Source organism: Bos indicus x Bos taurus, chromosome 18 (genome assembly GCF_003369695.1).
Source record: "Bos indicus x Bos taurus breed Angus x Brahman F1 hybrid chromosome 18, Bos_hybrid_MaternalHap_v2.0, whole genome shotgun sequence".
Lineage (NCBI taxonomy): Eukaryota > Metazoa > Chordata > Mammalia > Artiodactyla > Bovidae > Bos > Bos indicus x Bos taurus.
Genome location: NC_040093.1, coordinates 20809306 through 20821214, shown reverse-complemented (window position 1 = coordinate 20821214; position 11909 = coordinate 20809306). Strand labels below are relative to the sequence as shown.

The following is an 11909-nucleotide window of genomic DNA, read 5'->3' as shown; positions in this document are numbered from 1 at the left end:
GTTTTCCTTCAATAGAACAGAGATTGTGGGGTTTCCCTGGAGGCCTGAGGGCAGTCTTCTGGGATAGAATGGGGGACACTGCTGAGGACCACCTGACAGAGCTCTGGAGTGACTCCTGGGATGATCCCTGTCTGCTTCCTCCCTCTGGCCCTTGGATGCTTAGAACTGAAACAGCAGCTTGTTCCCACCACCTCTAGGGCAGCAGAGAGAGGACTGATCCTGACTCTTGACTCTGAGCATCTCAGGCCTGGGGAGGGCAGGAGGGCAGTTTGGAAGCAGCTGCCTCTTGGGGGATGTGTGGCAGGAATGGCCATTTGATGTCCAGGGAACAAGGAGAAATGTGGGGTTTAGTAGGGTTAAGGGACTAAAGGAAAGAACTGATGTTTGGAGAAGGGAAGGACTCAATGTGAATGCATTGCAGCAGAGTCAAGTTTCTGTGCTGGAGAGGCGGGAGTCAGGGAGGCCAGAGCTGAGGCCCTAACTTCAAAGGCAGGTGGTGCCACAGAGTCAGGAGGGCCTGGAGGGTCCCAGGCCTGTGACCAGGCAGAGCTGAGCAGTCAGGGCCAGCTCAAGAACTCCAGGGCTGGACTGAGTTTTCCTGCAGGATCCTTTCCCACACTGTGGGTGTCGGCCACATCCTCTCTACCACCTCATTCATGAGGATCTTTTTGCTCCCAGCTTCCTGGAGAAGGGCCAGGGTGGAGAGGAAATAATGCCCCCCACTTCCCAATGCCCTGAGCAGACCCCTGACAGCCTTGCCCACATACAGGCCCCACAGGCACATCCACACACAGCCTGACCCACCAGCACATTGAGAGCATCCTGCTTATCCTGTGGTGTCAACTTCTCATCAGTACAGCTCTTTACTGTATTGGCAGTTTCCAGTACATCAGAGTTTTGGTTATACTTTTCAACTTGTTCAACATAGGCCTCATGGCTTCCCGATATGTACAGGTCAACAGTGTCCCTCAAGGCTGGACAGAGGTCATCAAACTCTGAAACAGAAAGATATGGGGACCCTCCCTATAAGGCACTCATCAGAACACACTATTCCCTTCCCACTCCCGACATGCTCAATCCTGCCCTGGGAAGGTGTCAGAACCCTTGGGGAGCCCAGGTCGCAGCCATTCACTTCTGCCTGTGATGAGGAGCAAGGCAGCGCAGAGCAGCAGGAGAGCTCCAGCCCGCGTCATGGTGCCGGTGGCAGGTGCTCCCTACGCTCCTGGAGCCCTCTTATGCCTGTGCTTGTCCTCACCCCAGGGGTCCTGTGTTGCATGCTTCCTTTTTTCAGGAGATTCTGCCAGGCCACAGCCTGAAGTTGCCTGGGGCTGCATAGGAGGAGCTGTGTGTGTTGGCAAGATGCTAGTCCTTGAGTCCACAGAGGGCACTGGCTCAGCCTCCTGCCCCCTGAGGGGTCTGTGGGAGGGGCAGCTGACTCAGGAATATTAACAACCGAAAATCCCCTGGTTGACGAAAAAGGGCAAAAATGCTCCCCAACCAGGCCTCCTGAGTCATGGCCAATGACAGCTTCCTAGAACAACACATGACCTTGAAGACAGGCTGGTGTGGACCTTATGGGTTTTCAGGAAGCTCCATACTTAGGAATGGTCTCACAGGGAGAAAGTGCCAGGCAGGCAAGAGCTCAAGCCTTGAGCCCCCGGTGAGGCTCTCTGGTGGCTCTTGCCCTGCCCTGCTGTTACCACTGTGTCCTTGATCTTGTCAGTAGCTTATGTTAGGCCACTTACCGGAATCCATTTCTGGAGCTCGGAAGTCTCTTATATGTGCTGGCCCAGAAGTTTCTAGTTTTCCACTCTCTGACATACATCACAGCAGGATCCTCTATGACCCACCTCCCAGAATATTGGAAATAAAAGCAAAAATAAACAAATGGGACCTAACTAAACTTAAAAGCTTCTGCACAACAAAGGAAACTATTAGCAAGGTGAAAAGGCAGCCTTCAGAATGGGAGAAAATAATAGCAAATGAAGCAACGGACAAACAACTAATCTCAAAAATATACAAGCAACTCCTCCAGCTCAACTCCAGAAAAATAAATGACCCAATCAAAAAATGGGCCAAAGAATTAAATAGACATTTCTCCAAAGAAGACATACAGATGGCTAACAAACAGATGGCTAACAAACATAAAATAAACGACCCAATCAAAAAATGGGCCAAAGAATTAAATAGACATTTCTCCAAAGAAGACATACAGATGGCTCAACATCACTCATTATCAGAGAAATGCAAATCAAAACCACTATGAGGTACCATTTCATGCCAGTCAGAATGGCTGCAATCCAAAAGTCTACAAACAATAAATGCTGTAGAGGGTGTGGAGAAAAGGGAACCCTCTTACACTGTTGTTGGGAATGCAAACTAGTACAGCCACTATGGCGAACAGTGTGGAGATTCCTTAAAAAACTGGAAATAGAACTGCCTTATGATCCAGCAATCCCACTGCTGGGCATACACACTTAGGAAACCAGAAGGGAAAGAGACACGTGTACCCCAATGTTCATCGAAGCACTGTTTATAATAGCCAGGACATGGAAGCAACCTAGATGTCCATCAGCAGATGAATGGATAAGAGAGCTGTGGTACATATACACAATGGAGTATTACTCAGCCATTAAAAAGAATACATTTGAATCAGTTCTAATGAGGTGGATCAAACTGGAGCCTGTTATACAGAGTGAAGTAAGCCAGAAAGAAAAACACCAATACAGTATACTAACGCATATATATGGAATTTAGAAAGATGGTAACAATAACCCTGTGTACGAGATAGCAAAAGAGACACTGATGTATAGAACAGTCTTATGGACTCTGTGGGAGAGGGAGAGGGTGGGAAGATTTGGGAGAATGGCATTGAAACATGTATAATATCATGTATGAAACGAGTTGCCAGTCCAGGTTTGATGCACGATACTGGATGCTTGGGGCTGGTGCACTGGGACGACCCAGAGGGATGGGATGGGGAGGGAGGAGGGAGGAGGGTTCAGGATGGGGAACACATGTATACCTGTGGTGGATTCATTTTGATATTTGGCAAAACTAATACAATATTGTAAAGTTTAAAAAAAAAGTTTCTAGTTTTCTCTTGACCTATGCCTGCCACCTGGTAACTTTGATAGGACCTCATTCTACACAGAATATTTTCTGCAGCTTCTTTTTTTTTTCTTTGACTTTTCCTTTTCTATAGAGTCTAGCCCATTAACAATTTTATGATAGTTTCTGCTGGACAACAAAGGGCCTCAGCTATATATACACATGTATCCATTCTTTCACAAACTCCCCTCTCATCTAGGCACTTACAAAACATTTAGCAGATTTCCCTGTGCTATACAGTTGTTCCTTGTTGGTTGTCCATTGTAAATACAGCAGTGTGGACCTGTTCATCCTGAACTTTCTATCTCTTCTCCCCATCCTTGCCCTGGTCAACCATAGGTCATTCTCTAAATCTGTGAGTCAGTTCCTGTTTTCTAAATTAGTTCATTTATATATTGTGTCTTTTTAGATTCCACATATAAAAAGATGTCATAGGATGTTTCTGCTTCTCTGTCTGACTTACTTCACTTACTTATGGCAGTCTCTAGGTCAATCCATTTTAGAAGCCTCTTTGTACTCTTGAGTGTGCTGTTCCCACTATCTCCTCTCCAGAGCTCCCACTTGAGGAAAAGTGAGGCCCCTTCTAGGCCCAATCTCTGGGCCAGTTGCACAACCAGCCCTGCACTGTTGCTGCCTCTGTGAACTTATCCCTGCTTTCTCTCCTCCCTCAGTGCCTCCTGTCTGCTTCTTGACCTAAGTGTGCTCCTGCAGCAGGGACTCTGAACATGGCGCCTTCCTGGCCTGGAAGGCTCTTCCTCTAGTGGCTGCAAGATTCATTTCCTCATCTTCAGGTGTCTCCAAGTATCATAGGGCACAAATTTCCCCACACTATTGAGCCTGCCTATCAAAGTGTCCTGCCTCCATCTTCCCCTGACAGCCCTCTGTCTTCTTCCCCTGCTTCATCTTCACCCACAGTGCCTTTTCCCTTGGGGTCACTGTCTTTCCCTCCCTCTTAGGTGATGAAGAGCTGCAGGAAAGCGAGAGCTATGCTGTGTGCTGCTGCATCTCCAGGACTAGGAGAGGGCCCAGCATTCGGTGGATGTTGCACAATGTTTGTTAGAATAATAGCAGAAATATTCCATTTCTCTGGAGTCAATAAACAATAATATTTTTAGTTCTATTTACTATAGATGTGCTTATGAACATTGCCTGGGATTAAATAAATAAGGTAAAGGTTTAAAACACTTGGTAAATCAGAATCAGGTATTTTCTCACTTGAGGCACCTGGCTGACATTTCTCTGAGCCACCTGTGGTGGAGTCTGATTTGCTGAAAACCTGATCTGAAGTTGGGTTGCAAGGTGTGTGACAGCAGTCGGAACCGTATGGCATATAGGATTCACATCCGGTAACTGCTCTTGGCAAAGAGGCACTAAGTACTGAGCTGCAGTGACAGTTGGCCTAGTGGAGCCCATCCTTGCCATGGCTCCTTTGCCTGGGGGCCACCCCTCTGAAGGTTACCCCACAAGGGGCTCAGGGGGCTGCAGATGTGTCTCAGAGGTTCCTGGGCAAGAAGGTGAACACCCCAAGGCCCAGGCTGCACATGCTGGCTCTTTGTCTTTGGCGACAGGACTTCCATGTGGTGGGACCCCTGCCCATGCATCCCATGCCTCCTATCCTTCTGAAGACACTGCCCCCAGTGCCCTCTGCAGCTCTGTGAGGAGAGGAGTCAGGGCCTGGGGTGGTGAGTAACAGAGGTGGCTGCAATAGATCAAGCCCAGTGCCCTTCTGAGGGTGCTACAGGTTCCTCTGAGACATCTCTGGATCATGGGGACTTTTGGTGACATCACGGTGAAGAGCTGGGCTAGGTCAATGGAGGAATGCAGTGCATGTAGCTTTTTTCTAATGCATGTTGTTTTTAAAATAAAATTTTAAAAGTTGCAAGTATTTCTCACAGTGAGAAACAACATTGGAGCATTACTACTAACTAAACCTCACCCGCTATTTGTAGTTTACCAGGTTGTCCATTAATGTCTCTTTGGGTCCCAGCATCCAGTCCATAACCTACACATGCTGCATTCATTGTCATGTGTCTCCAGTGTCTTCTGCTCTGTGGATTACTCATTCTCTCCTGGTCTGTCGTGGCCTTCACAGTCTTGAGGAGGATTGATCAGGGATGCTTAAGGACTGCCAAAAGCTTACTTTGGCTGCTGTACTCATAATGTCGAGTGTGGTTCAGACTTTGGGTTTTGAGGAAGACACCACACAGGTGAATTGCCCTTCCTGTTTCCTCACTCGGGGTACACATGACAGCTGTGTGTCTTACCACTGGGGATATCAGCCTTGATTAGTTGATTATGTTGCGTTTGCCAGGTTTCTGCACTGTTTTCCCCCTCCCCACCTCTTCTCTTTGAAAATAAGCTACTCTGTCTAGCCCACACTTGGGCGGGGAAGGGCTGTCAGTTAACCCTCCTGGAGCGGATGATTTCTGTCTGTTATTTGGGATGTTTCTGTAAGGAATGGTTGTCTCCTCTCCCACATCACTTCAGGTTAGTTTAGGGGTGCTGGGTCTTTGTCTTGCTGTGTTGGTTCTATGTTTTGGCACAAGGACCTTCTGTTTGCTGAGCATGTTCTCTCTAGTTGGTGTGTGAAGGTTTTAGTTGTCCCAGGGCATGTGGATTCTTAGTTCCCTGACCAGGGCTTGAACCAGTGTCCACTCCCTTGAATGGTGGGTTCTTAACCACTGGACCACCAGGAGAGTCTCTGTTTATTTGATCATTCATATGTCAGTATGGACTCAGAGGTATTAATTTATGCTTTGGGTTATCATCTAATACTCTGTTATTTATTTTGTTTCTCAAACTGTTTCCAGTTTGGCTGTTGGGAGCTTTCTCAGACTTCCTTCAAGAGTTTTTAAGGACCATCTCATCTCGTTTGAGCCAACAAACTGCTTTCCTAGCCTGAAAGGTTGAGTTTGACTTTTGAGAGAGGTTTCACACACAGAGTGCCACCTCTGGTGGACTCAGCTCTCTAGGCCTTAGAACTCCCGTCCCCAGTGTCCTTTAGGGCTGTAGACCTCAGAGTCTGTGCCCCAGGAGCAGAGCCCCAAACCCCACAGCTTCTCCCTGATGTTCCTGGATAGACTGCACATTGCAAGCACATCCCGAGACCAGGCTCACTGTGGAGGAGGAAGGAAAGCCAGGAGAAGGGGCAAGGCTGCTCAGGAGCTTGTTCCCTTAACGGCCTGAGGAAAGCTGGTGGTGTGATCCAAAACTACAGAATTACCAGTGCCTGATGAAACTCACATGGCCTCAGGTCCTGCGAGTTCTCAGGTTGGAATGATTTGGAGCCCAAAGCTGCTGTCCACCAGTCCTCAGCTGTTTAGATATTTGGGCTTCAGTAAGGCCCAGCTCCACACTCTTATCTCCAGAACTTAAACCTGGGGGGAAAAGGAAGGATTCTCAATGACCTTTTTTCTTCCTGAGAGTAGTGTAGATCTGTCCTTGGCCCTCCTGTGATTCTATCTGCTAGTTTGGGAGAGTGCTGACCTCAGGGCCAGGATAGGTTGGGGGAAGGTTGCTAGGAAAACGAATGATGGTTGGGGCTGGGACAACAGAGCACTTGGCTCCAAATGGAATCGCTTGGAAATGTCAACTCAACTTGATCTTTGGCAAAGGTACTTCCACATTTTCTCCATGAGCTCTGCTCTCAGAGCAGAAAATGCTTCCCACTGTAAACACCCCGAGGCCCCAGGGAGCCACCTGTGCCAGGTGCCTGGCCACAGGCCTGTGGTCCTCCTGGGAGGGATGTGGGCTGGGCTTGGGGAGCTAGTGGTGTATAAAGCAATAGATACCCTGTCCTGAGCAGCGCACTCCAGCCGCCGCCATGATGAAGGGAGCACTGCTTGTGCTGGCCTTGATGGTGACCAGAGAGCTGATCTTCCAGACAAGTGAGGGTAGGAAGGAGGGACCGAGGGGCCCTTCTAATCCTTGCCCGATGCCGTTTCACTGCATCTTCCCCAGTCCTGTCCGAGCTGCTTCTAGGGTCAGATTCAGAGGGCAGCTGTTTGATCAGTGCCCAGGAGTCCTGCACAGACTGCCTTAGGCTTTCATTCTTTGTAGAGGGGATGGTGTGGAGCAGGAAGGGTTATTAGCCATGCACACCCTTGGGGATAGTTCCTTCAGGTTAGTGTTGCTTAATGGAAAAAGAGAAGCAGGCTGATGATCTTGAGGGCAGTGGTCAAGGGTAGAGGGGTCTCCAGACCCAGCCCCTCTTGCTGCTCCCTCTGCTGGGAGTGCCTCATAGAGAAGGTTTTCTGTCTGGGATGTAAGCAGTCCAGGGAGAGGGCAGGTCTCTGAGGGAAGTGAATTTGGAAGTTTTGGATGTGTAAGTTCCTGTCAAGTGGTGGGGAAACAGGAACCTTCTGACATGGCGATCCTGTTGATGAGGTGTTTTCTGTTGTGCCTTCAGCGGAAGCCTGCCCTGTGTTTTATGGAGTGTTTGGCACACTGATCCTTGGAAGCAAAACGTTGTTGAATACAACACTTGATTTTGTTGCTGCTACCGATGAGGAAAAAGCAGCTCTAGGAAAAATCCAGGATTGCTATGATGAGGCGGGATTTGATGACAAGGTTTTGGATCTGCTACTCATGATAATTTACCCCTCCTTAACCCCCGCCCTGAGAATTCACAGGCGGCATAGTGTAATGTGCCACATGGTAATAGATCATGCTGTCATGGGATATGAGACAGAAGACCTATGAACAAAGAAGCACAATAAAACCTTTGCTCCAGTGTGCATCACCTATAATATGCAAGCACAATCCACCTGCACATCCAGCATCCCGCTACCAAACCTGTTCATATCATGCCAATTAACTCACACCGAGTAGGGGACTGATATCAATGTAATATGCCAAGTGTGTTGACTTGTGTGATTTTTTTTTTCTAGTGTGAGAGATGCTAGCATTGGAGGACTAGAATTTTAATCTTTGGCAGGAAACCAACCATTTAATATACACATGTGTAGGAGTCATGTCAGCTCTATTTAAGGAATATTGAAAAGGAGCCCCTGCCTTAAGAGTCTCTTTCCAGGATGAGATTCTCTGGGTTTGTAAGGTTTATGACTTATCGCCAATTCACTTCATCTTGTGCCCACTCAATTGGCCATTGCTCTGGCTCAGACCCCCATTTCCACTGACATGGTCTCTGTGTCTACAAGCCAGATTTTCCACTGTGGTGTTTTGGTGCCTGAGACTCCTGAGGAGGCTTCTAGGTACCTGCGGCTGCTCACTTGGGCTAGCGATGTATCTCCTAATGGCCTAGTTCTTCTTTCTTGTTCTTGTCACACAGTATTGGAGATTGTGAATAGTCTCTCAGCTTATTTTTCTCAAATTGTTAATTGTTCAAAATGAGAGGTTTTCAAGAACCAAAGTTTCATGCACTAATAGGAGGTCACAGGGCACATGGGGTTGTTTACAATACCTGCATGTATATTTCGTCCACCCAGCACATCTGACAGAAGAGGATCAGGTGGAGAATATGTGACCCAAACCTAGATACCAGCACTTTGCTCCTCCATCAGGACCAACCCTGGCTGTGCCCTGCTAACCCTTGTCATCTCCTCCTCTCCCTGGTGTGGCTGGTGACTCTGTCTCCATCCTGACACCTGTGCCTGGGCTCTTAGGGAGCCACCTTCCCCCTGGTGCCTGATGGCAGCCCCCTTCAATGGTGGGTCTGTGGACAGAGGTTCTTACTGGGGATGGGGCTGAATCCCTGAGGGTGAAGGGTGACATGATCCTGGGGAGACAGGATAGCCTGGCTGTGTGCTCAGATCCTGTCCCTCTCCTCCTACTCCCTTCCAGGCTTCCATCAACTTGAGTACGGATTGCATCAAACATTCAGTGTCCTCGGTGGTGAATTCCATTTTCTGAGCCATACTCAGTATGCTCTCTTTGTTGACATAGTCTTTGCAAGTGATGCCTCATCTGCACTGGATCTTCCTGCCCTTTTTCCTTCTCAGCTGAAGTTGGAATCTAGACACCTTTCCCCGCTGATATGGCCTTTATCAGGTTGACTCTAATAAAATAACTGCAGCTTTGCTCAGTGTTACCAGTGTCTGTGTGCTGAGGGGATAATGTGAGGCAGGAGGTCTTGGATGATGGTGGGGAGAAGTGGCCCATGTTGTCATTGAGAGCATGGGGACTGGGGTCAAATAGCAAAAGTGTAAACCTAGGCCCTGTCACTGGCAAGCTGTAGGAGCATGGGCAAGTTTGTTGTAAATTTCTCAAGTCATTTTGTTATCTGCTAAACAGGGATTATGTGTGAAGATTAAGCAAAATAGCAGATATGTAACCCCAACTTCATTATCTTGAAAGGATGAAATTGTTTTTTGTGGCCACAGATAGCTTATCTCCCAGTCTGTCCTTTAGCACAGTGGCAGAGCCTCCAGTCCTTTAAATGTCCCTCGGGTTATTGACAGGAGACTCAGGAGATGACCTTAGCAGGCTTATCAGAGGTCCCCTCTTTGTCCTAGTGGCATTCACCATTTTCTGCTTCTTAGGTGGGTGGCTTGAGGAGCCAGACCTTTTCTTAGGAACACTAAGTACCTCTGCTGTCTTTGGGTTCTTCCACAGGGACCAGTACCCCCATTAAGTCTTAGACCAGGAGGAAGGGAGTGGATAGAAGAAGCTACCCCAGTGGGAATGTTGTTTCTATGGAAACACCTCATGCTGTGAAGTGAAAATTGCAGAATTGCCACACGGGCAAGTGTCCTGAACCCTCCAGCCTACTTCAGAAATTATGAAATGCATATTTCACATTACCATAGAAGACTTGGAAGGATAGGACTAGGTTTTATCCCTGTTTCCAAGGGTCTAGGGTATTGTCAGACTACTGTCAGAATGGCCCACAAAAAGAGTGGCAAAACTGGTAAAATGTCTCAACCTTCTGGCCAGGCAGGCATAAAGTCACATCAGTTCAGTTCAGTTCAGTTCAGTCACTCGGTCATGACCGACTCTTTGCAACCCCATGAACCGCAGCACATCAGGCCTCCCTGTCCATCACCAACTCCCGGAGTCCACCCAAACCCATATTCATTGAGTTGGTGATGCCATCCAACCATCTCATCCTCTGTCGTCCCCTTCTCCTCCTGCCCTCAATCTTTCCCAGCATCAGGGTCTTTTCAAACAAGTCAGTTCTTCACATCAGGTGGCCAAAGTATTGGAGTTTCAGCTTCAACATCAGTCTTTCCAATGAACACCCAGGACTGATCTCCTTTAGGATGCACTGGTTGGATCTCCTTGCAGTCCAAGGGACTCTCAAGAGTCTTCTCCAACACCACAGTTCAAAAGCATCAATTCTTCTATGCTCAGCTTTCTTTATAGTCCAACTCTCACATCCATACATGACCAATGGAAAAATCATAGACTTGACTAGACAGACCTTTGTTGGCAAAGTAATGTCTCTGCTTTTGAATATGCTATCTAGATTGGTCATAACTTTCCTTCTGAGGAGTAAGTGTCTTTTAGTTTCATGGCTGCAATCACCATCTGCAGTGATTTTGGAGCCCCCAGAAATAAAGTCAGCCACTGTTTTCCCACCTACTTGCTATGCAGTGTTGGGACCAGATGCCATGATCTTAGTTTTCTGAATGTTGAGCTTTAAGCTAACTTCTTTACTCTCCTCTTTCACTTTCATGAAGAGGCGCTTCAGTTCTTCCTCACTTTCTGCCATAAGTGTGATGTCACCTGCATATCTGAGGTTACTGGTATTTCTCCCGGCAATCTTGATTCCAGCTTGTGCTTCTTCCAGCCCAGTGTTTTTCATAATGTACTCTGCAGATAAGTTAAACAAGCAGGGTGACAATATACAGTCTTGACATACTCCTTTTCCTATTTGGAGCCAGTCTATTGTTCCATGCCCAGTTCTAACAGTTGCTTCCTGACCTGCACATAGGTTTCTCAAGAGGCAGGTCAGGTGGTCTGGTATTCCCATCTCTTTCAGAATTTTCCACAGTTTATTGTGATCCACACAGTCAAAGGCTTTGGCATAGTCAATAAAGCAGAAATAGATGTTTTTCTGGAACTCTTGCTTTTTTGATGATCCAGCGGATGTTGGCAATTTGATCTCTGGTTCCTCTGCCTTTTCTGAAACCAGCTTGAACATCTGGAAGTTCACGGTTCATGTAATGCTGAAGCCTGGCTTGGAGAATTTTGAGCATTACTTTACTAGCATGTGAGATGAGTGCAATTGTGCGGTAGTTTGAGCATTCTTTGGCATTGCCTTTCTTTGGGATTGGAATGAAAACTGACCTTTGCCAGTCCTGCGGCAACTGCTGAGTTTTCCAAATTTGCTAGCATATTGAGTGCAGCACTTTCACAGCATCATCTTTCAGGATTTGAAATAGCTCAACTGGAATTCCATCACCTCCACTAGCTTTGTTCATAGTGATGCTTTCTAAGGCCCACTTGACTTCACATTCCAGGATGTCTGGCTCTAGGTGAGTGATCACACCATCGTGATTATCTTGGTCGTGAAGCTCTTTTTTGTACAGTTCTTCTGTGTATTCTTGCCACTTCTTCTTAATACCTTCTGCTTCTGTTAGGTCCTTACCATTTCTGTCATATATTGAGCCCATCTTTGCATGAAATGGTCCCTTGGTATCTCTACTTTTTTTGAAGATATCTCTAGTCTTTCCCATTCTATTTTTTTCTTCTATTTCTTTGCACTGATTGCTGAGGAAGGCTTTCTTATCTCTCCTTGCTATTCTTTGGAACTCTGCATTCAAATGGGTATATCTTTCCTTTTCTCCTTTGCTTTTCACTTCCCTTCTTTACACAGCTATTTGTAAGACCTCCTC

At 47.2% G+C, this 11909-nt stretch overlaps 1 protein-coding gene across 1 annotated transcript; it reads left to right on the top strand.

Annotated features, from left to right (window-relative positions):
* Positions 1-6934: 6934 nt before the first annotated feature.
* Positions 6935-7812, top strand: LOC113875331 (androgen-binding protein homolog). The gene is made up of 2 exons (XM_027513659.1): positions 6935-6998; positions 7520-7812. Exons 1-2 carry the CDS (start codon positions 6935-6937, stop codon positions 7810-7812), a joined length of 357 nt encoding a protein of 118 aa, XP_027369460.1.
* The last annotated feature ends 4097 nt before the right edge of the window (positions 7813-11909 follow it).